Genomic DNA, 24,836 nt, shown 5'->3' with positions numbered 1-24,836 from the left:
AAACAACTCCAACACTAGCATTGAGCTGACACAGACAGAAGCACAAAGGTCACTAATCTGACCCACAAGTTCTATATATATTTTTCAGTATGGCTGCCCCCACAGCCATCACAAACCTTAGAACACTTAACATTTGGTATAAAGGGAATTCATTCACAATCCAGCACCATAACAAAAGATTCCAGCTAGACCTTTTTCACTGTTTAACTTTACACCCAGACCAAGCTTCACTAGAAAAGCTGATCCATTTTCCTGTAACCAAGTTTTCTTAAAAATCCAGACCAATTTCCAGGACATTAGGACTTGAACTTATAAACAACCCTTCCTATTATAATCAAGCTTCCACTCCTTCAGTGAATATAAGACCAGTACTAGATTCCATCATGCAGTTAGACAAACTCAAAACACCAGGCTTTTTCCTGGTTTTTCTCCTTTTTCCAGACCTAGAGAGAACAACTTCCCCCCAATTTTCTGGGGCTACTAGGGTTCTCTCGGGAGGTGATCAGCCTCCCCTTCCTAGCAATTAAAGCTAGGGCTTTCCAGACTGTGCTCACCCAGGGAGTGTTACCTTCTTTCATGTTTGGAGTTCTTTTTCTTTCCCAGAATCTTTCTCTTAAGACCTTCCATTGCCCTTGATTTTCATCAGGAAGACTCTGGTGGAGCCCACATCTCTTCTGGATTAAATTTAATCCAGGGGTGCCCAGATTGGGGTTCACCCGAGTCCTCCTGGCTTCCTCGGGGACTTGGAAGGGGTAGCAAAATGCTACCATCTCTGGCCTTCATTTGCAATCCCGGGAGAGCCCCCAAAAATGTTGTAGAATTTGAGAGAGGTTCAACTATTTGTGTATAGAGAGGCCAGGACTCAGGAATGATTTTGAGAAGGAAAAATGGTTTCTTGACAGCCGGCCAGACTCAGGAGCTTCCTGTTGCAAACCTGAGCCCCAAACAAGCCTTCTGAGTTTCTTTTATATGGAGAGGAAAGGTTAAATAGTCCTTTCATTTTAGTTCTCAATAGGCTTGAATTAGCATATATATCTTCCACATCTTAGGTAAGCTTTTAGCATGGACTTCATACATTCTAGATAAGCTTTTAGCATATTTGGTTTGAATTTCCCCTGAATACTTAAAGTTTATAAACTTTGCATTATTAAACTGTTTCCTGGGACTGGAGTCATTGCCATGGTCACCAAGGGCAGGACTGTAGCCTCTTACCATCTCACACCTACAAGTCACAGACAGCTTAGGTTATCTCTGAAGAGACAAAGAGCCTCCCACCCACATCCCACATCAATAGTAACAGCTACATTTCCAGAAGTTGTGTTCATCCTTAGCCCACACATTTAATAAGAAATAGTGTGGAGTGATTCAATGGTTGGTTTCCTTTTATTAACAGATAATCTGATAACTTACTGGAACATTTCTCAGTTTTCCAAAGTCCTGTAAAATATGTCTTTTAAAATATCATCCCACTTGTGGGAAGATAGCATTGGAGTAGAAAGGCAGGGTTCAACTCTCTCACAAAAATAATGGAGAAAGTGCCGAAAGGTTTCCAAGGGAGCAGCTTTGTGGGCCATCAGACCAGGACTGTACTGCACAACTCCCAGGAAGGTGAGAAACTTAGAGACATAGAACCTGAAAAAAACAAGTATGATACACAAAACACCCATGGTGGCCAGGAAGGGATCCCCAACTTCATCCTCAAAATATTATGATGGGATGAAACCCGTGGATCACTGCAGCTCACTGAGAGGGGAACAGACATCTTCCTCCCTAACAATTGTTATAATGGAAAATTGAGGGAAAGTCAGAGGATTATAATGGAAAATTGAGGGAGTGTCAGAGCTGTGAAGAAAGACAATAGGCAAGAGAGATAAATTAGCCATCAGAGTAAATTAACCAATATATTCAGATGCATAGACTTCAGCAAAAAAGTACAAACCATACTAAGAAATAGGAAGAGTTGGCCCAGTGAAAGGAAAAAATAAAATATCCTGTAGAGATATGGCATTTAAGACAATTAATGATAATCACACAAATCTATAAAATCAAATCAAATAATTGACAGATAATATGACTAAGCAGATAAAAGATATTAAGAAAACACTGTGTGAGCATAAAGAACAATTTTAAAGCCTGCAAAGAAAAGTAACCAACCTTATTGGAATGAAAGACACAATGGAGAAGTTTAAAAATACATTAGGGTCACATAAAAGCAGATTTGAGACACCAACATGAGACACCTACATTGTCATTCTGATAATAGCTCTCATCAGAAACCATGGAGGTAAGAAGAAAGTAGAATGATGTATTTAATGTACTGATAGAGAAAGACTGCCAGCCAAGAATTCTCTATCCAGCAAAGCTTGCCCTCAAAAATGAGAATGAGAGGGATTCTGGGAAGATGACAATGGACTAACAGGCAGAGCTGAAAGCTCTCACAAAAAGAGTAGAGAAAGAACCAAAAGTGCCCTGAATAACTTGCTCTGTGGGTCCAGGACAGTGATATACAATTCCCAGGATGAAGGGTGTCAGAGAGACAAAGAAGCCAAAATGACAAGTGTGAGTTACCAAGCTGCCATGGTGGCTGGAAAGGGCTCCCCAACCCGAACCTCAAGACATTAAGCTGAGGTAAAACACCTGTTTTACTGCAGCCCACTGAGAGAGGAAGGGGCATCTTCCTATCTTGCAGCTGTTTCAAGGGAAAAGGGAGGGGAAGTTGGGGTGCATTTCTTCAGTGAACTTGGCCTGCAGACCCCACTTTGAATCTCCAATCTGAGCTTTCAACACAGGAACACGGGAAAGCCTAGACTGAAACACCTCCATGGAAAGGTGAACTGACTAGCACCATCCTCTTGCCAGTCTGGAAACTGCATAGGAAAAAACTACACCTTCTATATCCAATCCCTGGGAGAAAATCTGTGCCAGTAAGTCCCTGGCCTGATATTGAAAACTTAAGTCTGAGCAGTTTTAAAGTCTGAGAATAAGGTGAATGAAAGATCAAAGAAGAGTTGTGGAAAATAAGCAAATAAGGAAGAGGGAATTTAGGCATCAGAGTAAATACACCAACATATACAGATGCCTAGACATCAGAAAAAAATTACAGTCCATACTAAGAAATGACCCAGTCAAAAGAACAAACCAAATATCCTGAAGAGATACATGATTTAATACAATTAATCAGTGAAAATCACAAAACTCTCCTAAATCATTTTGAAGAATTTAAAGAAAATATAACTAAAGAAATAAAAGATATTAAGAAGACACTGGAGAAGCATAAAGAACAATTTGAAAGCCTGCAAAGAAAACTAACAAACCTTATGAGAATGAAGGACAAGATGGATGAGATACAAGATACATTAGAGACACATAAGAGCAGACTTGAATTGCTTAAAGACAGAACTAGTGATTCCAAAGACAGAGCGTTTGAGCTGGAAAAGACAGGAGAACAGAAAGAGAAGAGAATGTAAAAAATGGAGCAGATCTCAGGGAATTGAATGACAACTCAAAATGCACAAACATTCATATTATTGTTGACCCAGAATGAGAAAAGAATGGAAAAGAAGCAGAAAGAATATTTGACCAAATAAAGACCAAAAACTTCCCAATCCTTATGAAGGACATAAATACCAATACCCAAAAAGGACAATTCACCAAAAGCAGAATAAATTTGAATAAACTCACCCCATGACACCTACTGTTCAAGAGTGACAAATATCAGATAAAAGGAGAGGATTCTGAAAGCAACAAAAGAAATGCAAAGCATCACATATAAGAAAGTCAATGAGATTAAGTGTCCACCTTTCTTCAGAAACCATGGAAATGAAGTTAATGAAAGAGGAAAACTGCCAGCCAGGAACTCTGTGTCCAGCAAAGCTATACTTCAAAGAGAGAATGAGTTCAGCCTTCATAGACAAAGAAAAGCTGGTAGAATATGTTACTAAAAGTCCAGATTTGCAAGAGGTAGTGAAGGGGTGCTTCCACCTGAAAGGAAAAAATAAAGGTGAGAAATGGTTTGGATAAGAAGACAGACAATAGAAAAATATGAGAACAGAAAATGAAGGACAAATTGGATGAAGCAATTCAAAGTTTTCCAGTAGTCTTTCACATCTATCCAATGAACCCTGAAATATGAAAAGGAGACCTTTCATGGGCGTGAACACTCCAGGAGCAGCAGAAAGTGGCACAGAGGATTAAAAAGAAAGAATCATCAGCATAAGTAACAGATTTCTCATCAAAGTCACTTTGGATAAATTGCATGCTTTATTAATATGCTCAAAAAATTGATTTAAAAAAAGGAAAAAATGAGGATGAGTTCAAAGTCTTGAAAGATTAAGAAAAACTGATAGAATATGTTACCAAAAGACCAGAAGCACAAGAGATATTAAGGGAGTTCTACAGCCTGGAAGGGAAAACCAAGGGCATGAGACTTGGAGAAAAGTGAAGAAATAAATATTATTAGGAAGGGTAAATAAACAAACAATAGTGTGATACAACAATAGGAAGCTAAAGGAAAAATGAAGTAATTAGTATCTTTACAATAATAATATCATAGACTGTTAATTGCTTTAACTCACCAATAAAAATACATAGACTGATAGAATGGATGAAAAATAGGAGCCATCTATATGTTGTCTACAAAGACTCATCTCAGACATATGGATACAACCTGGTTAAAAATGAAAGGCTGGGAAGATATTCCATGCAAATAGTAAACAAAAAAAGAACAAAATAGCTTTTAAATGCAAAACTGTTAGAAGCGATGAAAAAGACTATTATATATTAATAAAAGAGGAAAATCACCAAGAAGATATAACTGTACTAAATATTTATGAACCTGATCTGAGTGCCACAAGATACATGAGGCACACACTGGCAAACCTGAAGGGAGAAATAGATGACTCAATGATAATAGTTGGAGACTTTGATACACCACTCCCAATATTGGATAGAATATCTGCACAGAGGATAAAGAAACAGAGAACTTGAACAATATGATAAATGAACTAGACCTAACAGATATCTATCCAGAACAGCAGGATATACATTATTTTCAAGTGATCATAGATCCTTCCCCAAGAAACACCACATCTTGAGTCACAAGACAAGTCTCAATAAATTTAAAAAGATTGACATACACAAAATGTTTTCTGTAATCATAATGGAATGAAGGTGGAAATCAATAATTTATAGAAAAGAGAAAAATAAATATATGGGGTTTAGACAAACTCTTAAGTAGTGAGTTAAAGTAAAAATTACAAGAGAATTCAGCAAATATCTTGAGATGAATGAAAAAGAGGATACAACATATCAAACATATAAGCTATGACAAAAGCAGTGTTGAGAGGGAAATTTATAGCCCTCAATGTTTTCATTTTTTAAAAAAAAGAGCAAAAACTGAAGATCTTATGATAATCTGGAGGAACTAGAAAAAGAACAGCAAACTAATCTCAAACCAAGCTCAAGGAAAGAAATAGTAAAGATCAAAGCAGAAATTAATGAAATAGAGAACAAAAGATAACAATTCATTCCTTGAGAAGTTCAACAAAATTGAAAAAAAAAATTAGCTAAACCAATAAAGAAATAAAGACAGAAAACTTAAGCAAACTTCCCAAAATTTGAGGCATATTAGTTAGCTAGAGTGGCAAAACAGCATGGTACTGGCAAAAAGACAGACAGATGTTTCTCCTGTTTTTTTCTTTCAACCTGCAGAACCCCCTTTACTATATCTTGTAGGGCAGGTTTATGGCATATACTCTATTAGTTTGTTTATCTGTGAATATTTTATCACCATAAAAGTGAAATGAGAAAAACAACATCAGAAAATAATATAGGAAGTAGGGAATGGTTTCATAAAATTTACATTCAATAATGTCTTTGATTTTAGCACTTTATTCCTTTTTAGCATAGGTGTTTAGGGCTACAAATTTGGGGGCCGTTTTCTTTCAGCTCCTCAGATGGGTCATCTCAAGTGTCCTCTCTTCAAGTTCATTTTTCTTTTCTTCTTCCAGCTCCAATCTGTTCTTGAAATCCTCCTGAATATTTTTCACTTCAGTTATTGTGGTCTTCATCTCCAGTACTTTGGTTTGGTTCCTTTTTAAAATTTTCTCTTAACTAAAACTTTCATATTGCTTATTCATTGTTTTCCTTATATCCATTAGTTCCTTCTTTGTAGTTTCCTTCATCTCCTTTAGCAATTTTAAAATGTGTTTTAAAGGCTTTGTTAGGTAGATTTACACTCTTGTCTTCTTCATTGAAGTCTTCTAGATTTTTATGCTTCTTCCTTTGGATGGACCATAATTTCCTATTTGTCTTCTAATTTTTTGCTGAACACTGTACATTTAATATTTTGAAATGTTAATTCTGGGATCTATTCCCTGACATTTCTGTTTCTTGGTTTTGCAAAAACCTGGAGATAAAGCAGAAATTTTCTTGACCTTCCATCCTCCTATTGTAGTAGAGAGTTGGGTGTATGCAGTATGGAAGGGCAGGACATGAGAGCTCTGAGAAGGAAGTTGATTTATTTCAACTGGCCAGACTCAGTGGACTCCTGTCCTAGTAAAAACCGAGCTTCAAATAGAATTTTGGATTCCCTTTTATACAGAAAAGATACAAGGGTTGGGAGTTAAATGGTGCTTTTATGAAAGAAAAATGACTTTCCTTGTTAGTTAAGTGTTTGTCTGAGTGCCAGATAGGTTTTGAATTAAAGTACCACCCACATTTCATGGGAGCTTGAGTTAGCATATCCTCCACATTTCAGGTGAGCTTGAGTTAAAATCTCCCCCACATTCCATCTGGATGCAACTTTGAACACACATTCAGTCTTACATCCTTTCTGAATATTCAAAGACTGTAGGGCCTATATTACTTATTGGATTTCTAGAGACTAGGTACACTTGGAAACAATTTTGAATTTATGCTCAGGCTATATTACTATCAGGAAGCTGTTCCCCTGTTGTAGGCAGTGTACACATTTTGCCTTTCTTTCTGAGCTTCTGCTTGTTAGTTGTTTTACAGTTCTCCTGTCCATAAGAATTTGGTTGTTGTCTCTGTTTCCCAGGAGACAGAACTCCCTCTCCAAACCAGTTAAAACTAGAGGCCTTTCCCACAGACTGCCTCTATAGTTTCAACACTCCTTTCATTGTCTCAAGATGCTTTTGCCTGGAGGGCAAGTTCTGTGAGGAGGGGCATACAGGAGGCATACAAGTCATTATTTCCAAGCCAAAATGGAGGAGGTAGAGACCAAATCAGGGTACAAAGACTAGTGCCCTGGGGATGGGATCAGACCTGGAGTGAATAGCTACTAACATGACCCCCCAAAGCTGAACCTCCCTAGCCTGCTGGCAAATTCAGCCCTCCAGCTAACTGACCCCCACATTCCAGAGGAAGCACAGCATTTATACATTTCCACAAAAACTGCCCCTTTCCAGCAAGGGTTGAAAAAATGTGTGACACTGCCTTTGTCCAGAGCAGGTTGAAATAATAGCTTCCCTCAGAATAGGAATTCACTAACCAAAACTATGGTCATTGGTCAGTCATGTCCACCCTTGTTCAGGAAGAAGAAGATTTTTATGTCTCTTTCTGTTACCAGCAGCTAGCCAGGGACAGGACCTCAAAATAGAAAGTCACATGAGTAGAGATGGACAGAGGTATTTGCTGTGTAAAGAGAGCAATTTACTGTTCTTTACAGTAATTTATCACCTGTAAGGGTAAGGCCACATTAGGAAAACAGGAATAGAACTACATTAGGAAATAGGAATTGCAAGTGCCTTCAGATAAATAAATAACTTAGGGCTTAAGCTGCTCCCAAGAAGAGTGCCAATAAATAACATGGGGCTGCTCCCAAGAAAGAGCTTTTAAAAAAATAGATATGCTACCTTCTGCTAACCGCAGTGTCCTGCTTCTGTGCCTGCTTGCTTGCTAATCCCCCCCCTCCTAAAAAGCTATAAAAACACCTCTTCCCTGAGACTCGGGGCTGCTCTCTCCTCTGTGTAGGATGAGGCAGTCACCATGCAGCTAATAAAGCGCTCAGTTGGAACTCTATTCAAAGTCTGAGTCTGGTCGATATCGCTGGTCTATAACATTTGGAGGCCCCAGCGAGATTGATCAATGAGATCCCCCACTCCAGCAGGGTTGATCTCCTCAGACTCAGGGAGATGGGTACACTCCGGGGACAGACCCACAGTCTAGGGGAAGGCCTTGGAGAGACGTTCCTCCGCCCCGGATGCTGCCTGGCCCTGGAACTTGTCTCCACCTAAATTCTATCTGGAGAGTGTCAGGAGTTCCTGGGCCCAGGATCAGCAAATGGGATGACCCTAGGTGAGTCTGTTTTCTGGAAAACCTCTGCAGAGTCTGTGGGTTGTGGGGAAATGGATCTGCTGGATGCAGCAAATAGATCCCACCCACTGTCAGAGAGAGATGTCGCTCTTGACCGCGGTTCAGGTTGTCTGGTTTGTCTTTTTGTCTGTCTTAATTGTTTGTCTTTTTGTATTTCTGTTCTGTGTAATTTGTGAAAAATTATGAGTCAATTCTAAACTGTATGTTTCTGCTGATGTGTTGTAATTGTTTTGTGTTTGTCTGTTCAGTGTCAGTGTATATTTTGATACCTCCGGATGGTAATATAAATTAATAAATAAAATTTTTTTAAAAAGAGCTCTATTCAAATGGCCAAATATAAAATAAGCCCTTATATTAATACATAAGTTTGAATGTTAATGGAATTTCTACAATGACAAAAAAAATTCTAAGTCTTAACAAAATTACTGTCTTTTCATTACAAATTGGTTCTTGCCTAAATTGAAAGGAATATTTTTCCTCACAGAATAAAATAAAGGATGTAAAACTTAAATGAACATTAAAAAAGGTTAAAAGCTTGTGAGAATTCTGGCTGAAATTTAATAAGTTTTTTCTGAAAGGTGTGTTTTATCCTAAAATAGGATGGCTAATTTTCATAAACTCTTGGAACTTAAATGCATGTGGCAAGTTGTAAAAGGTATTATGGTAACTTTAAGTAAGGAAATGTGTTCTGTGAAGGTAAAATTTGTCTTAAAATAATATAATTATAGTCTATATGGTTGTAAATAATTATAAGAAGTTTAATGAAGAATTGTTTAAATTAAAGTATTTAATGGCTAATTCCAAAAAGTCATTATTAAATAATAACTGAATTGATAATAATAATGATGAAAGGTAATTTTATAACAGGAAAACTTGTCAGCAGCCAGCCTCTCCTGCCAACTTGCTCCTAGGAGACTGTTTTTAGTATTGCATGCTACTAAGTTTAGAGTGAAGAAAAGTTTAGTGTTGATGGCAATTACATGTTGTAAGAAGTTTGCCTGGTAACTTAGGATGTGGAATATATGGAATGTGTTTTTATTGTTAAGAAAACAGGAGATGATTTTGTCCTAAGATAAAATGATTGATTATTGGAAAAAGTAGTGTGTGGGACAAAACCTGAATGAATACTAAAAGTGTAGAAGGTTTGTGGAAGGGAAATTCTTATGATTAAAATTGAGTAAGTCTGTCTATAAAGTTTTAAAAGGTTTAGTATCAAATAGTGTACTGATGCAAAGTTAAAAATGTCGTTCTTTCTCAAAGTCTCTCAAGTCATTAGTCTCTTTTAGTAAAAGTTTCCTGAATAATCAATATACAAAGAAAGTCTATTTTATCAAAATAGGTTCTTGTGCTTTAACCTCATCATTTCCTCAGTGTTTGAAGAAGAAATGGTCTTATCTCTTTTAAGAGAACATAATGTTCTAGAAATCAAATCCTGAAAAGCAGCTTTTTTGTTTCAAACTAACAGCAAGAAATTTAGTCCTTTACCTTAAAAGAAAAATTAAAGTAATAGTTAAGTTCATTTAATATGTTGTAAGTTGAATGAAAGGTGTTTAAAAGTGTTATAAAATTAACAGGTTTTAAAAATTAAATATGCAGTTATATATGTGAATAAATATTCTTGGAGCCCAAATTAAACTGAGAAAGATGAAAAGAGTCTTATAAAAGTCTAATTATAAGAACTATTAAAAAAGAGCCTTCTCTCTGCCAAAGTTTTAAGGGCAGGACTAAGTGTGGCATATTGAAACTATCTACTAGGCTGGAGAATTAGAAATCAGTTTGCCCTGTAATTTCCCAGTTTGGACCTTTTGACAGCCATAAAAGTAAGAGTAATTAATAGTTCTGTTAACAAATTTCAGTAAGTAAATGTTGGATATTTGGACCTGAAGGGTATTGGGAATGAAAGAAAGAGAAAAAGGGGGGAGGAAACAAAAAAAAAAAAACTAATGAGCTGGGATCAGGGGGTCTGCGAGTAATGACTCCTCAAACAACTTTATTTTCTACATGTGGCATTATATATACTCAAACTATAGAGATAACAAGCAGTGTAACTACACATTAACAAGACTCATAAATTAAAAAACTTATCTCAAAGTACAAAGATTCAGTATTCCTTTCAAACTACAAAGTGTGTTTACTCATATTTCTCCCTGCCCCAGACAGCTCTATCCTGTTAACTAGAAAGGCTTAATTGCTGCATTCCTATGTTAAAAGTGTAGCCATGAAAACAGCACATCTCCCTTTATGAGACCACCATGCCTCAGTTTCCAACAAGTAAAAAAGTCCATAAAAACTATGAAAAAATCTTTCTGGGATTATGATTAAACAAATTAAGTAATTATATATTGTGTTTGAAAAACTGGTAGTCTGTATGCTTTTGAAAATTATTCATTTTCATAGCTTAAACAAAAAAAGAAGCTTTAGCTTCCTGTAAAGAAAAAAGAACATTCCTTGCATAAACTATTGTGGTTTCAATTTTGTTTAGCTTGGGTGTAATCTCCCTCAGTTTATGAAGTGCCCATTAAATAAATTGGCATTGTATGTACAGGGTCTTTTGAGCAATAAAAATTATAAGTTTATGTTAATAAAATTAAGCTAAAGAAGAAAAACTGTAGATGTGCTCTTTTAAATAAATAAGATAAATTTCTTTGGTTAGTAATTGTAATTCAATAAGTTTATTGAAATATAAGGTAACTGGTCAGTGTAGTTATGGTCAATTATAAAAAGTTTGTAGAGCATCTTCCAAGCTAAAAATGTTTAAATAATTATAGTTCTAAAAGTCATTGTTAACTAAAAACTTGGATTGATATTAGTTGCAAAGAATAACTTTGTGATAATAAAACCTGTCTGAAAGCCACCGCAAGGTGCATATTTAAATAAATAGTAATAAAAATTATCTTGATTCTATTGAGAATCTTCTGTTTTTATTTTAACAATGAAAATTAGTTTTTTCCCTCTATTACTAAAATAAAATACCTACTATTATCTTCATGGTAAAATTATATAGGTAAACAGTCATTTGATATATGATGTGTTGCATTAAATTGTTTAAAATATATAAAAGCAAGGAATAAACTTTAACATTGTCAAAATCTTTTATGCATTCAAACCAGGCCTTGAATACATTGCAGGTTGCCTCTCCCTGTGAGTTATTGGCTAGGCTGGTCACTAATCCCTCAATTAAAAATATTTGCTATATCAGCCTCTGGTTTTGCTCCTGAAGTCAATGAAAACTACATTGTAGTTTCAAGCTCCTGTAGCAGCCAATGATGACTTGGTACAGCCAAGGGTACAATGAATATTGCTTCCAAACTGGCACCGTTCCATAGTGCCAGAGAGCACTATGCACCTGGCTGGTAGAATACTGGAAATTCTCTCTAGAATCAACAATGCCGCAACTTGCTCACTGTGTGAAAAACATGCAAAGTGGAGCCATGATACCAGGATACTGTAAGTAAAACTTAAACACAATTGGCATTTTGGCCTGCTCGCATGGAAAGATAACATGTAAAGTATTACAAACCTGAAACTTAAAACTATTAATTGCAACTCTGAATCCTTATGCATTAAATAATACATTAGTTAATATTAAGTGCTATACTTTTATCCTGTACTAAATATATGCCTAATAACTATAATGTTATCTTTTCTATTTTAGATCAAGTGCAAAAGTATATTAAACATGTTAAATTCCTAGTAAATTCATTTTCTAAACAGTTAATAAACATGTCTATAGAATAAAGTAGCAGTCTCAGCCAGGTTCAGTCAATTTACAATTCTACTGTACTCTACTGTGTAGCAAAAATGAAGCTTGCTTGCTAATAATGAGTCACCTATTGAACAAGTCAAAATTACCAGAAATTGTACAATTAAAACCAAAATGTAAAAAAAAAAACCTTTATTCTATAGTTCTGATCACTCCCATAGCTGAAAACTAAAAAAATTTCCAATTTGGTGCACTAATCCTGAATAAAACCAATTGCCCAAAAGGTGCCAGTTCACCAAAAGCATCTGACAGAGCACATGAGTGCCAATCATTAAACAGCTTGAAATGTGTCTTCAAACAAAGCTAAGTATCTATTGCAATTTCTCTCTGGAAATAAATAACTTAGAAAAAATATATATATATACTGTTCCCACCAGCTTTTAAAAAAAGGGTGCCATCTTTATAAGCACCTAACCTCGTCTACCTCTGGAATCCAATGTCCTCTTTTAAAAATGGGTATTCCAAATTTTTAATTGTTTCTTTCAGAGTGAACATCTTATTAACCATATAAAAACTCTATCCAACTTCGTACAGAATACCAGATCTATCTTCCTCCAGTTAAAATAAAATAAAAGTTTTACACCTTGTTAGGCAATGACTACAGCCCATGGCCAGCAGGAAGAAGTTACAGAATAGAGATCATCTCCCTTCAGTACCCCTTTCAGATTAAAGGTGTAAATCTTCAAGGGTGAAAACAAAATTGATAGATGGATCTGGAGCCTGGCTAGAAATCTACGTAAGTGCTGGTGGCCCCAAGATGACTGCAGGAGGCCCCTGCCCCAGGATTCTACTGTCCAGAATAAAAACTTCTAAACTTCTGCTGATTCCTGTAAACACCGTGCAACTACAAACCAGGCAAATTCAGACAAATCCTGGGGGTTGGTTGCCCCTCCTCCGGAAACTTGGTTTGCCTATGTCTCAGGACTAACCCCTTATAGTCTCCCCGACTCCAACAACCTCTGTGTCCTAAAATATATAATCCCCCAGGTTTATTACTGTCTGAGGCTTAAGAGCAGGGAGCTCTTTAACTTATTAGAAATACCAGAACCAGGTCACCAAATATACAAGAGGGCCCCTTTCTTGTTCCACTGCTAGTGAGTCTAGGGGTAGCCAGCTCCGTCACAATGAAATTAGCAGCCCTAGTGAAAAGAAAGAGTGACTTAAAACCCTGTCCTCCTTAGTACCCAGGACATTAAAAACCTTCAGTATCAAATAAGCCATCTGGAACAAGCCTTAGACTCCCTCGCTGAAGCAGTTCTCCAGAATAAGCAAAGATCAGATTTACTGTTCCTCTGGCAGGGAGGCCTATTTGTAACCCTAGGCAAAACCTGCTGTTTTTATACTAACCATTCAAGAGTTATTAAAGAAAGCCTAGCCTGAGTTTGCAGGCGATTAGAAGAGTGTGATAAAGCCCAGGAAATGCCCGCCAACTGGTATCACGGCTTTTTAACTAGTCCCCTTGGCTCACAACCTTCATCACTGCTTTAGCAGGGCCCCTGTTTATCTTCCTTGTACAGCTTACTTGCAGCCCATTTATAATCAGTAATTTAAAGAAATTAGTACAAAAAAATTCCAAACTGTTAAACTTATGGTTTTAAATGCCTCCTACCAATTAATACCTACCCATGAAAAAAATTCAAAGATTTGAATTACCATAAAGGAAAGGGAGAAATGTAAGAGTAAGGCCACATTAGGAAAATAGGAATAGAACTACATTAGGAAATAGGAACTGCAAATGCCTTCAGATAAACAAATAACTTAGGGCTTAAGCTGCTCCCAAGAAGAGTGCCAATAAATAACTCAGGGCTGCTCCCAAGAAAAATGCCAATAAATAACATGGGGCTGTTCGCAAGAAAGACCTTTTTTTAAAAAAAATAGATACGCTCTCTTCAGCTAACCGCAGTGTCCTGCTTCTGTGCCTGCTTGCTTGCTAGACCCCCTCCCCCTTCCTAAAGGACTATACAAGCACCCCTTCCCTGAGACTCGGGGCTGCTCTCTCCTCTGCGTAGGATGCGGCAGTCGCTGTGTGGCTAATAAAGCTCTCAGCTGGAACTCTATTCAAAGTCCGAGTCTGGTCAATGTCGCTGGTCTATAACACACCCTCATCCTCCACATCTTGCCTGCGTACAGTGCTGTGTTGTTCCGGCTTTTGTTCTTGCCTATTTAATAGTTATTTTTGTGAAAGGACTGAGTCTTGCAGCTCCCTTACCTGACACTTTCTTGGAATTCTTCTTGCATCTTCACCTTTGCAGACAACTCTTTGCCACACCTGCGCTCCAGTCATTAAGAAGGTGAAAGAGTGGAGACAAAAGCATACCTCTTTCTTCTTTCAATTTTTTTAAAATTTATTTTTAAAGAAGCCTTTGATTACATAAGTGTTACATAAAAAAATTGTGAAATCTCATATTCCCCACTCCCTTCCCTTCCCACACTTTCCTACATTAATAACATCTTTCATTAGTTTGGTATGTTTGTTACAATTAATGAACAGATATTGAAGCATTGCTACTAACGATGGTCTATAGTCTATAATATAGTTTATGCTCTGTTTAAGGAAATAATTTAGAAGGTGCATATGTTGTTCCCATCTACATCGCCATGGGAGGTAGCTGGAGAGACATATCCATGGCTATAATTGTACAATCCCCACATCTTGCTGTCCAATACTTTAGCTACTTGTCGCTACTTAAATACAATTAATACTCATTAAAACTTAAATGTCAGCTGCTCAGTTGCACTAGCTCCACTCCAAGAGTTCAATAGCCTCTTGTACTTAGTGTCTCTGGTACTAGACCACAATGATATAGTGTTGTAGAATTTGAGAGAGGTTCAATTATTTGGGTATAGAGAGGCCAGGACTCAGGAATGATTTTGAGAAGGAAAAATGGTTTATTGATGGCCGGCCGGACTCGGGAGCTTTTTGTTTCAAACTGGAGCCCTGAACAAGAATTTTGAGTTCCTTTTATACAGAGAGGAAGGGTTAAATTGTTCTTTGTTTCAGTGCTCAATAGGCTTGAATTGGCATATATTGTCCACATCCTAGGTAAGCTTTTAGCATAGACCTTATACATTTTAGATAAGCTTTTAGCACATTTGGTTTGCATATTCCCTGAATATTTGAAGTTTATGGAGTTTGCATTGATAATCTGTTTCCTGGGACTGGAGTCGTTGCCATGGTCACCAAGGGCAGCACTGCAGCCTCTCACCATCCCACACCCACAAGTCAGGGCAGACAGCTTAGGTTAAGGTTATCTCTGAAGAGACAAAGAGCCTCCCACCCATAGCTCACACCAATACCACAGTCTGAGCCCAATGATCCTTTCATTTACCAATTTTACAAATTTGAGATTTTTACTTTCTTTTGACAAGAGCAGTAGAGAAAATATAGCCTTTCCCACCAAAATGAGAATGTCTGATTATGTTATTACATTCCAAGTCCTCAACTTTTATGACATATATCTTAGAAAGCATACTAAGTTTGTGGTAGAGTAATTGCTCTTCCGCAGCCTACTAGTGTCATGCTATCCAGATAGTGTGGCATAATGGTGAGTGGTGACTTTCAGTACAATTTAACTTCACTGAAGTCCCGAGTTCTGCAACAATTTTTTTAATAGAGAATTTGCACATTTACAAACAATCATGTATAATGTGCTTAGGTTAAGGTTACCTCTGAAGAGACAAAGAGCCTCCCACCCATAGCCCACATCAATAGAACATTCGTAATGCCAGGACCGTTTATTGAAAAGAACTAGAAACAAATGATGAATGGATACTCTAGAGATAACTTGGTAGCTACCTCAGAAAAACATGAAATGATGTGTGTTCACAAGCTGCAATAGGACTGACAGTGTTCAGCTTCGCCACTTGAGCAGTCATCAGAAGAAATTACAAGTGACTTGTCAGTGATATAGGAGGAAAAGGGAAAAATGATATGGAACTGCTTAGTGTTTGGGTACTTATTAAAATGCTGTAATAGCTTCTTTAATTTGCAGCTCCCCCAAATCATTTGAGGTCAGCAATTTTTTCACTCCCATAATTGCTAGTAAAGTTGAGATCCATAGAGTTTCATTAATAGGCTTATGTTCAATGGCCCATGGGAAACACACTAAACTCTTGAAGAAACGTACTTTGTCTCCCTTTCATTTTCCAGGCTCGGGAACAGCCCCTCATATTCGCATTGACCTTGGTGAAACCAAAGGGCTTGTTCTGACCTGCACGTCCGCGGGGTGGTACCCAGAGCCTGAGGTAGAGTGGAGGGACCTGCAAGGACAGCGTTTGCTTCCAGCCTCTGAGACAAAGACACCAGAAAGAAGTGGCTTGTTTCATGTGGAGACATCTATAACGCTGGACAAAAGTTCTGCAGGAAATGTGGCCTGTTCCATAAGGAACCCAGTCCTCAAAGAGGAAAAAGAAGTGCACATTTCTGTGACAGGTCAGTTCCTTCAAGGTAGCCTCCTGAGGATTGCTGCTGACAAGAAGTTATAACTGGCAAAGACCTATGACCAATAGACCTAGAATTTGTAACTCATATGTGTAAACACAGTAAAATTACATCTTTGTGTCCTGTTTTGTATCCCTCTAGAAGTCAAATAGATGCCATTATTTTAATATATCAAAATACATGAGATATGCTAAAACAATGAAAAGATAATGAAAGATTTTGAGGAATCTCTTAAAGCCCTTCTATCTTAAGCTCATTTCTTAGGGAAAAGCATTCATAACAATTTTCTGTTTTTTCTGTCATCTTGAGTTGGAGTCTTGGCAGCACCACCTACAAGCTTATGACCTTGGGCAATAGCAACATTTCTGTGCCTAGTGTTAAATGAGTTAAGGAAGCTTAATGTAGGACAGTTAAATGGGAATAATAATGCCGTCTAGCTCGTACGGTTGTTATGAAGATTATATGGTACAATTCATACCATAGGTAGACAAAAGTTCAGGCAACTCAATCTACCCTCTATGCATACCCAAAAGGATTATTCAAGGAATAAAATTTTGCCCCAAAGCTCCCCTCCGACTCTCCCTATTTGTTTATCTTAGGAAGGGAAGCATTGCACCCGTCAACAAGGCTTTTCTTCATTTGCTCTTCCTTATCTCTCTGTTCTCATATTTTCCCCTCCTTTTCCATCTCAATCTTCTTTCTCTAGCTCCCGCCATCCCCCCTCAATTTTCTTTTAACCATGTTTTTCTCTTTGATCCTTCAAGATTTAACCCTAATTCCCTTTTCAGTATGTCTTCACCAACCTAGTCTGTGTTAAGTGCCCCCTTTTAAAATTCTTACATTATTTTCATTGTATATTGCAATATATTTCCAGGTAAAGTATTCTCCTGTTGAGGACACTGTATCTTACTTCTTTTAATCCTCATTACTTAGCATAACACTTACTCCAAAATTTATTTTTACAAAATGGATATATAAAAGAACATTGTATGAATTTTACTAATTAGTAAAATGTCATTTCTTGTGTGCTCCAGTTTTAAAAGCCATACTTAATTTAAATAATTCAAAGGAGAATTTAAGTTTTAATGTGAAGAGAGAAAAGCTTATGTCCTAAAATTATTTTTTTTTAATTTTATGATGACTAAGAAATATAAAGAGGAAGAAAAATAACAAAATTCTTCTGGGAATACTTTTACAGTTATGAAAGGAGTTAAGGAACATGTAAGAAAGGATGATGAGTCTGGAATGATAAAAGAACAAATGAATGCTCTCAAGTTATCATAACAGAAAACTCTCGAAAACCTATATGTTGGAGATGAACAATGAATAAAAAATGTTTCTTCATATTTTTATAATTAGACACAATTTCATGCATATTTGCAAACGTGTTGTTGAAGTTTTGAATGAAGTCAATCCCTGATTGAGGATGCCTTTGAACCTCTGTTGAACCTGCTTGAATAAATAGAATAATGATGGCAGCATGCCATCACTACTGATTTAAGTTGCTAATGGTCAGTTGGACATCTCAGAAGGATCTGAATAAACTTAAACTCTGTCTCTGGGTCCTACACCACAAGATCTGTATGGCTTATCAATCCAAACAATGTCAATCCCTCATTTAATTTTATTCATAACCCATTTCTATTTTCACTCATCTACATATTGGCTCAAATGCAAGTAGAGGTAGAAAATAAGTGGATAGTGAGGACTCATGTTGACATCACATTAGGGACACCATAAGGGGAAGAAATAAATCTTGATGGAAGGAGAACCTTTAATGCATTTGCAGCATTTTATTGTAAAAGAAGTATATCTTACAAATAAAATGATAAATTAATATTTGTAAAATACGGCTGGTGGATACATGGGTGTCTGTTATATTATTTTAATGTGTTTTGCATATTTTAAATCTTTGTAATTTCAAAAATGTGCTTCCTGTGTTTCTGAACATTGGGAAGGAGGGATACAGGAAATTCTTCAGGATTCCTGAATCTGAATTCATTAGACTTGCAGGGAAGCTTGAGAAGGAATGGCCCCTAATAATAACTCATAGGAGAGAACATCTGAGGAGTCATAATTAACAGCTAAGTAACCTGGTGTCAAACTGGACCTCAAGGAGACAATTCCTGTCTTTCAGAGGACTTGTTCCCCAGGGTCTCACCCTGGCCAGTGGCAGTGCCTGTGATTGTGGTTCTCCTGGTCACCATTGGGATCATCGGTGTTCTACTAGTGCGTGCTAGAAAATCAAAAGGTAAATGGGGGTCTGACTTCATTTGTGAGGGATTCAGAGGATAACTCATTTCAGTAAAACCAGACATGGATTGTATGATATCTTTAGAATGTTACAGCAAGAAGAAAACATGAAGAGGAAAATATATTCCACCTCATTATAATTGGCTCTACATCTTTAAGAGATAATAAAGGTTTTCTGGTCTTGGTCAGCTATCTTATCAAAAGAAGAATCTTAGTTCATAATTTGATCAATTCAAATTGAAAAATGGCTATTGCAATGACATATATATTTTGTACAAACTTAATTTTTGCTTTAAGACAAAAAATAAACTACTTAGGGAAGCATTTGTCTCCGTTAGTTGGGCTCCCATCTACCATATGGGAGGCCCTGGGTTCACATCCTGGGGCCTCCTTGTGAAGGCAGGCTCACCTGCATGCTGCAGAGAGCTGCTGGCCTGGGAAACTTGGAGTGCCACCAGCCTGCAAGTGCTGTGGAGAGCTGACTCAGCAAGGTGACATGACAAAAAGGGAGACAAGCAAAAAAAACACACAAAAGAGCATGCAGCAAATGGATACAGAGAGCAGAAAATAAGCAAGCCACAAGGGCGGGGGGAATAAATAAAAATAAATACAGACACAGAAGAACACACAGCAAATGGATACAGAGAGCAGACAGCAAGCAAAAAAAAAAAAAAAAAAAAGCCAGAAGGGTGGGATAAAAAAAAATAAAGTACATAGCTGCTAGAACCAAGGATAGCAGCATGTAAGGACAGGAGTAGTAGAATAAAAGGATAAGAGTGGAAGAAATAAAAAAATATGAGCTAATTTTTAGAAAGTTGGCCAGTCTAACATCATCACCCAAAATCCATCACACATAATCAATTCAATTAACTCTTTTTATATTAAGCATATATTACTTTATCTTTATTCACCAATCAATTAGCCTGAGCTGACAACATAGGAGAACTGATTAAATGGTTGGGGGAAAATTACAAACACATATACATGTATGTATATGACAAAATTTTTAGTAATATACAGGCAAAGTAATTTCTCTTGGAACAACTGTCTTTCCCTTAAACAGATTTCTTTGGGTCCATGCATAAGATTCTTTCAGCTAACACCAAGTTAATCCCACAAGTTTAAATAATAGGTAACATGATTGATTCATCAAGAAGAACTTCTATACTTTGTAGTAAAGGACATGCTTATATATCATTTGCATACATTTATAGCTATTATGTGTCAGGAACTCCACTAGGTTGCCCACTGCTAGGTTTGTAGCAGGTACAATATAGATAAAGTTCCTGTTCCTCTGACTAAAGAGAATACATCTTGCTCATTTTATGAAATTCTTTAGCTCCCTAGCAGAGTGTTCAGGCATAGATGTCTTGTAATCAAGAACTTGACATTAAATGAGATATTCATTGTTTTACTCTTAAAATGCATTTGCATTTGATACATGCAAATCCTTTTCTCACATCCCACCCTACCTTCTAAAAAATTAGTGTCAATTCTGCTGAAAATGTATGAGGAAAACATAGAGATGATGACTGTTGTCTCAATATGTGATTTTCTTCTAAAGTAAAAGCAAAAAAATCTCATCTTAACCGAATATAAACTGTCAAGGATATTACATTTGATACATGATGAAAATATCATGAGGAAGATTAGCATTTTAAAGTTATATCCCTTTGTAATGATTGCTTTGAGGAAAAAGATAGCCAAAAGATAGTAGGATTCTGGACCACTGGTATTAAATATTTTTTAGTTTTACTTTACATTTGCTTCCTGTATTCTGTTATCTCTAGGTTGGAAAGATGTGTACAGGTAGGTAAACTCTTTAGAGCCCTTTCCATGGACAGAATGGAGCCAGATTGGAACCTTACTCTTCATAATGAGATCTGCAAAGTATCTTCTTGTGAGCTGAAAGGCTATGCATCCATACCTTAGTCTTAATAATATATCCCTTTTTGTGTGTTTGTTTTAGGTTCACTCATGAAGAAGCACGGTGAGTTGGTTTATTTCTAACTCAGAGAACCCCACTGTTTCATTTAAAAGATAATTTCACTGATGCAAGGAGAGCATGAAAACATGGAGCCCTTTAGAAAGGGTTATAGGAATTGTGTTTGCTTGAAAAGTTCCTACAGAACTCCACTTACCCACAATAAAATAGAAAGATTCGAGTTCAACTTAAGTAAAGTGTAGTGAAGTAGTCAGCCCATCATTTATCAGCCTCAATGAGATGTAACTGTATTTGATCAATTTCAACAATCTAGGGAAGAAACACCAAATCACACTTTTCATTAAATTATTTCTAATCTCATACAGAGTAGTGTTTTTCCATCCTGAACATGCATCAGAATCATTTGAAAGGTTAGTTAAAACACAGAAGGGGTGGAGATGGGGCTCAACTGGTTAATGGCCCACTTCCCACATGGGAGGACCTGGTTTGGTCCCTGGTGGCTCCTAAAACAAACAGACAGACAACAAGCACACAAACCACAAAAAAACTCAGAGAAGCTGATGTGACTCAGCGGTTGAATGCTGGCTTCCCACATACAAGGTCCCAGGTTCAATCCCCAGTCCCCAGAACCTCAACCCCCACCCACCCACATACAGAAGGCTACACCCAAAGTTTCTAATTCAGTAAGTCTTGTCTGGGAGCCGAGAATTTGTATTTCTATCAAATTCCCTGATGATGCTGATGTTGCTGGTCAAAGACCACATTTTAAGAACTACTGCAATTAACTTAATGGTTTAGAAAATATTGATTTTCATTTAAATATGAGAATTTATAGTGTATGTATATTGCTTGGGGGATAGAAGGAATAGAAAGTGTAAATGCCTGGGGGTATATAAAATACTCCAAAAAAATTATGCCGGTTTCCAGGATGCACAGAACTAGATCTACAGAGCTTTCATTTACAAATTGAGATAATATGTTGGAAATCTTAGAATAGACCAAGGGCCCATCTAAGGGAAATAGAATCATTTCCTTTTTGACTTAAAAATTTAAAAGTCAGTTAAAGATGACATGAAATATTTTAAAATGTCAATCACTCAAAAAGACCAGCGCCCTTTTGAAAACTCATAGTCATGAATTGAATCAAACACAAGTAATGCATCTTCTTGTGGGATGCCTATAATATGTATGCTTGTGTGTTTTGTGTTGTCACTCAAATCACTAAGTCCCTGCTGGATTTTTTCTGTCTTTTTATCTATCAGTTCTACTTATTGCAGATGTACTGTCTTCCACATGACTAATTCTTTCTTCTGCCTGTTCAAATCTTCTGTTATTTGCTGAGAGTATATTTTTTATTTCTTTGATTGTGCTATTCATCGCCATTATATCTGTTAACTTTTTGTGTATGTTTAAAATTTCTTAAGTATGCTCTCCAAGTGTTTTAGTACCCTTAATCTCTTCCTTCACTTCATTAAGTTGGTCCGTAATATTTGCTTGGAGAGCTTTGATTAGCTGTTTGATGTCCTGCTCCTCTTGAATGGACTGGAAGAGAGTGTAAACTACAATGTAAACTAAAATCCATGCTGTGTAGCAGTGGTCCAAAATATATTCATTAAATGCAATGAATTTGCCACACTAATGAAAGAGGCTGTTGATGTGGGAGGAGTGGGGTGGTGGGAAGTGGGGGAATATGGGAACCTCTTATATTTTTTAATGTAACATTTTGTGTGATCTATGTATCTTTTAAAAAAAGATTAAAAATTTTGTAAAAATTAAATTTCCCAAATACAGCAAATTTCCTCATTTACCAGCATCATGGACATGCACTTATTTTTTTTGTAAATCATAAGAAAATTTAAGGCAATTCATGTCTGGTTTGAATAGTTTTTAATACCATTAAGAATACCTGGAATTTCTAATTGAGTAGTTTCAAATTTCTTGAAAGATACCATTAAAATGACTATTGAATAAAAAGTAAGTAATGCAAGCTTATTGAATGAAGCATCTCTGTAAGAGTGGATAATGTCCAATTCAATACATATAGTGGATCAATCCTATTCTTTTTTCTATTTGGTCTATTATCCATGTTGTGAACACTGGGTACAATGTTGCAAGCTTGATATGCAGAATGTCCTGTTTCTGTGCCTGAGTCTCCCCTAACTGAGTGGATCTTGGAGCCTAGAGGAGTCAGAGCACCAGGGAGCAGAAAGGACAATATAACCCTGGGAACATTAGAGCATGAAAACTCTCTCAATATCTTGAAGACAGGTTCCTCAATAGACAACAGCTGCTGGGTAAATGAGGAAATAAAACATTAACTTCTTGCTCTTTCCTGAGAAAGATGATTGTGGAACTAAATACCTTCCTCTCATTCTCTTTATCTTAGTTCCACTCCTCCTCAGGTGCCAAATCTATAAATAACAATTTTAGATTATTATTTACACAGTTTTAAATTATTTTAATGAGAAATAGCTAATGCTTGTAACACTGTTTACTTTTCAGAATATGTGAATAGAGGGCAAATCATATCTCCCAAATATTCAGCACATAAGTCACACTAGGATCTTGCAGAAATCTGCTCTGGTCCCAATATTGGAGACTCTCCTGTGAAAAACCCAGACACAACCCCCTCTGAATCATAGTACACATTTTCAAAAGTCTTCCAAGCATCATCATTCTACTGTTGTGCAGATGTCACTTCTTTCTATTTGTGACCCAGCCGTGCAGCTCTTGGTAGTTTCCAGCTCATGTCAGGCTGCACTGCCTTAATGGAGGAACATACTTCTAGAATTTGTGGATATTTACCTTCTAAATACTTTTTGTATTTGTTTTAAAAGGTGAGCTCCAGGAACTATATGGTAAGTCATTCATTTCCCACCTCTGTTTACAGAATTGGTCACAATTAAAAATGCCCAGGCACTTTTGATAAATTTGATAGATAATGAGATTTAAGAAATAAATAGCCTTTACATAAAAAAATAAAAATCCATATACATTTCAAATTTGGTAATTCTAAGTTTCTTCCTTAGGTTGCCATATCTGGCTTGTCCAGGACTCCCTGATCTTTGTTGGATGATTATCCCTAAGGTCTCTTCAAATCTGTAATTATTAACTCTATAGAGAAGAGAGACTGGTTAATTAACGGGCAGTGTGCCAAAGGATGTCCTAGGGTAACCACAAATGACAAGAAAGTCCAAAAGAGTCACAATATGCTTCCTTTAATGCAAAACAGTGTCTGACCCATAATGAAAAGCCCTATTAACGGTAGTTAGTATTTTTATTTTCATTTTTGGAATTTGTTTTGTTTGTTGACCCACTTCCACTGAAATTGAGAATAGGAAGCCTGTGCAAAATACACTGGAAAATATTTTTCTTCCTCTTCTGCATTTGAAAATTTTGGTTATAATTGGGCTTTCTTTCTAATCTATAATGACCTCATCAATTTTGGAAGACATGATCATATACATTAAATATCAAATTTAGATTGTTTTTTATATTAATATTGGATTATGTTTCCCAATGTCCTGGGTTTCTTCTTGGGCAGTGTTGGCTGGTTGGTTGTTTAGGCTGATCCTAATTCCTCACAAATCACACTGCCCAAGCCTCACTTACCCTGTCCCTATTGCTCAGGGATCAGACCTCCTAGATGAGCTATTTTCATGAATATCCTATGGTGAACCTTACACAATCAGCAGGATTATATGAAGGCTGATTTAGTGAGTGAGGCATAGAAACTCTGGATGATGGTTCTATGGGCACAGTTTATAATCCTGAGGATTCCTAGAAATCAGTCTGTTAATCTGATAAAATCTTTTTCTCTATTTCTCCTATCCTCATTTTCATTTCTGAGCTAATATTTTACTAATTCATATCTGGAAAGATTCCTGATTTGGGATGGTTTCTATGGCAATTCTTTCAGACAAATTTTGGTGGTTGTAGATTTCTCATTGTCTGTTATTTATCTTATTTTTGTTGTTGTTGTTTTGTTTTGCTTTCACAGAGATATTAATTAAACAGAAAAGTATGAACAGAATGTTCATATCTTTGGAGACAAATGTATTATAGAATGAATATATTTGCTCTTCAAAGATTATATTAGC

At 36.6% G+C, this 24,836-nt stretch overlaps 1 protein-coding gene across 1 annotated transcript in view; it reads left to right on the top strand.

The window, feature by feature from the left end:
- LOC101441606 (butyrophilin subfamily 1 member A1-like) overlaps positions 1-24,836 on the top strand; it is a 67,963-nt gene that overhangs the window by 18,878 nt on the left and 24,249 nt on the right. The window contains exons 2-3 of the mRNA XM_058282294.1: positions 16,248-16,529; positions 20,761-20,781. Of these exons, the coding sequence (XP_058138277.1) occupies positions 16,248-16,529; positions 20,761-20,781 (303 nt within the window). The remainder of the gene's footprint in view (positions 1-16,247; positions 16,530-20,760; positions 20,782-24,836) is intronic.

The sequence above is a fragment of the Dasypus novemcinctus genome, chromosome 19, assembly GCF_030445035.2.
Source record: "Dasypus novemcinctus isolate mDasNov1 chromosome 19, mDasNov1.1.hap2, whole genome shotgun sequence".
Classification (NCBI taxonomy): Eukaryota; Metazoa; Chordata; class Mammalia; order Cingulata; family Dasypodidae; genus Dasypus; species Dasypus novemcinctus.
This window is presented reverse-complemented; position numbering and strand designations above follow the sequence as displayed.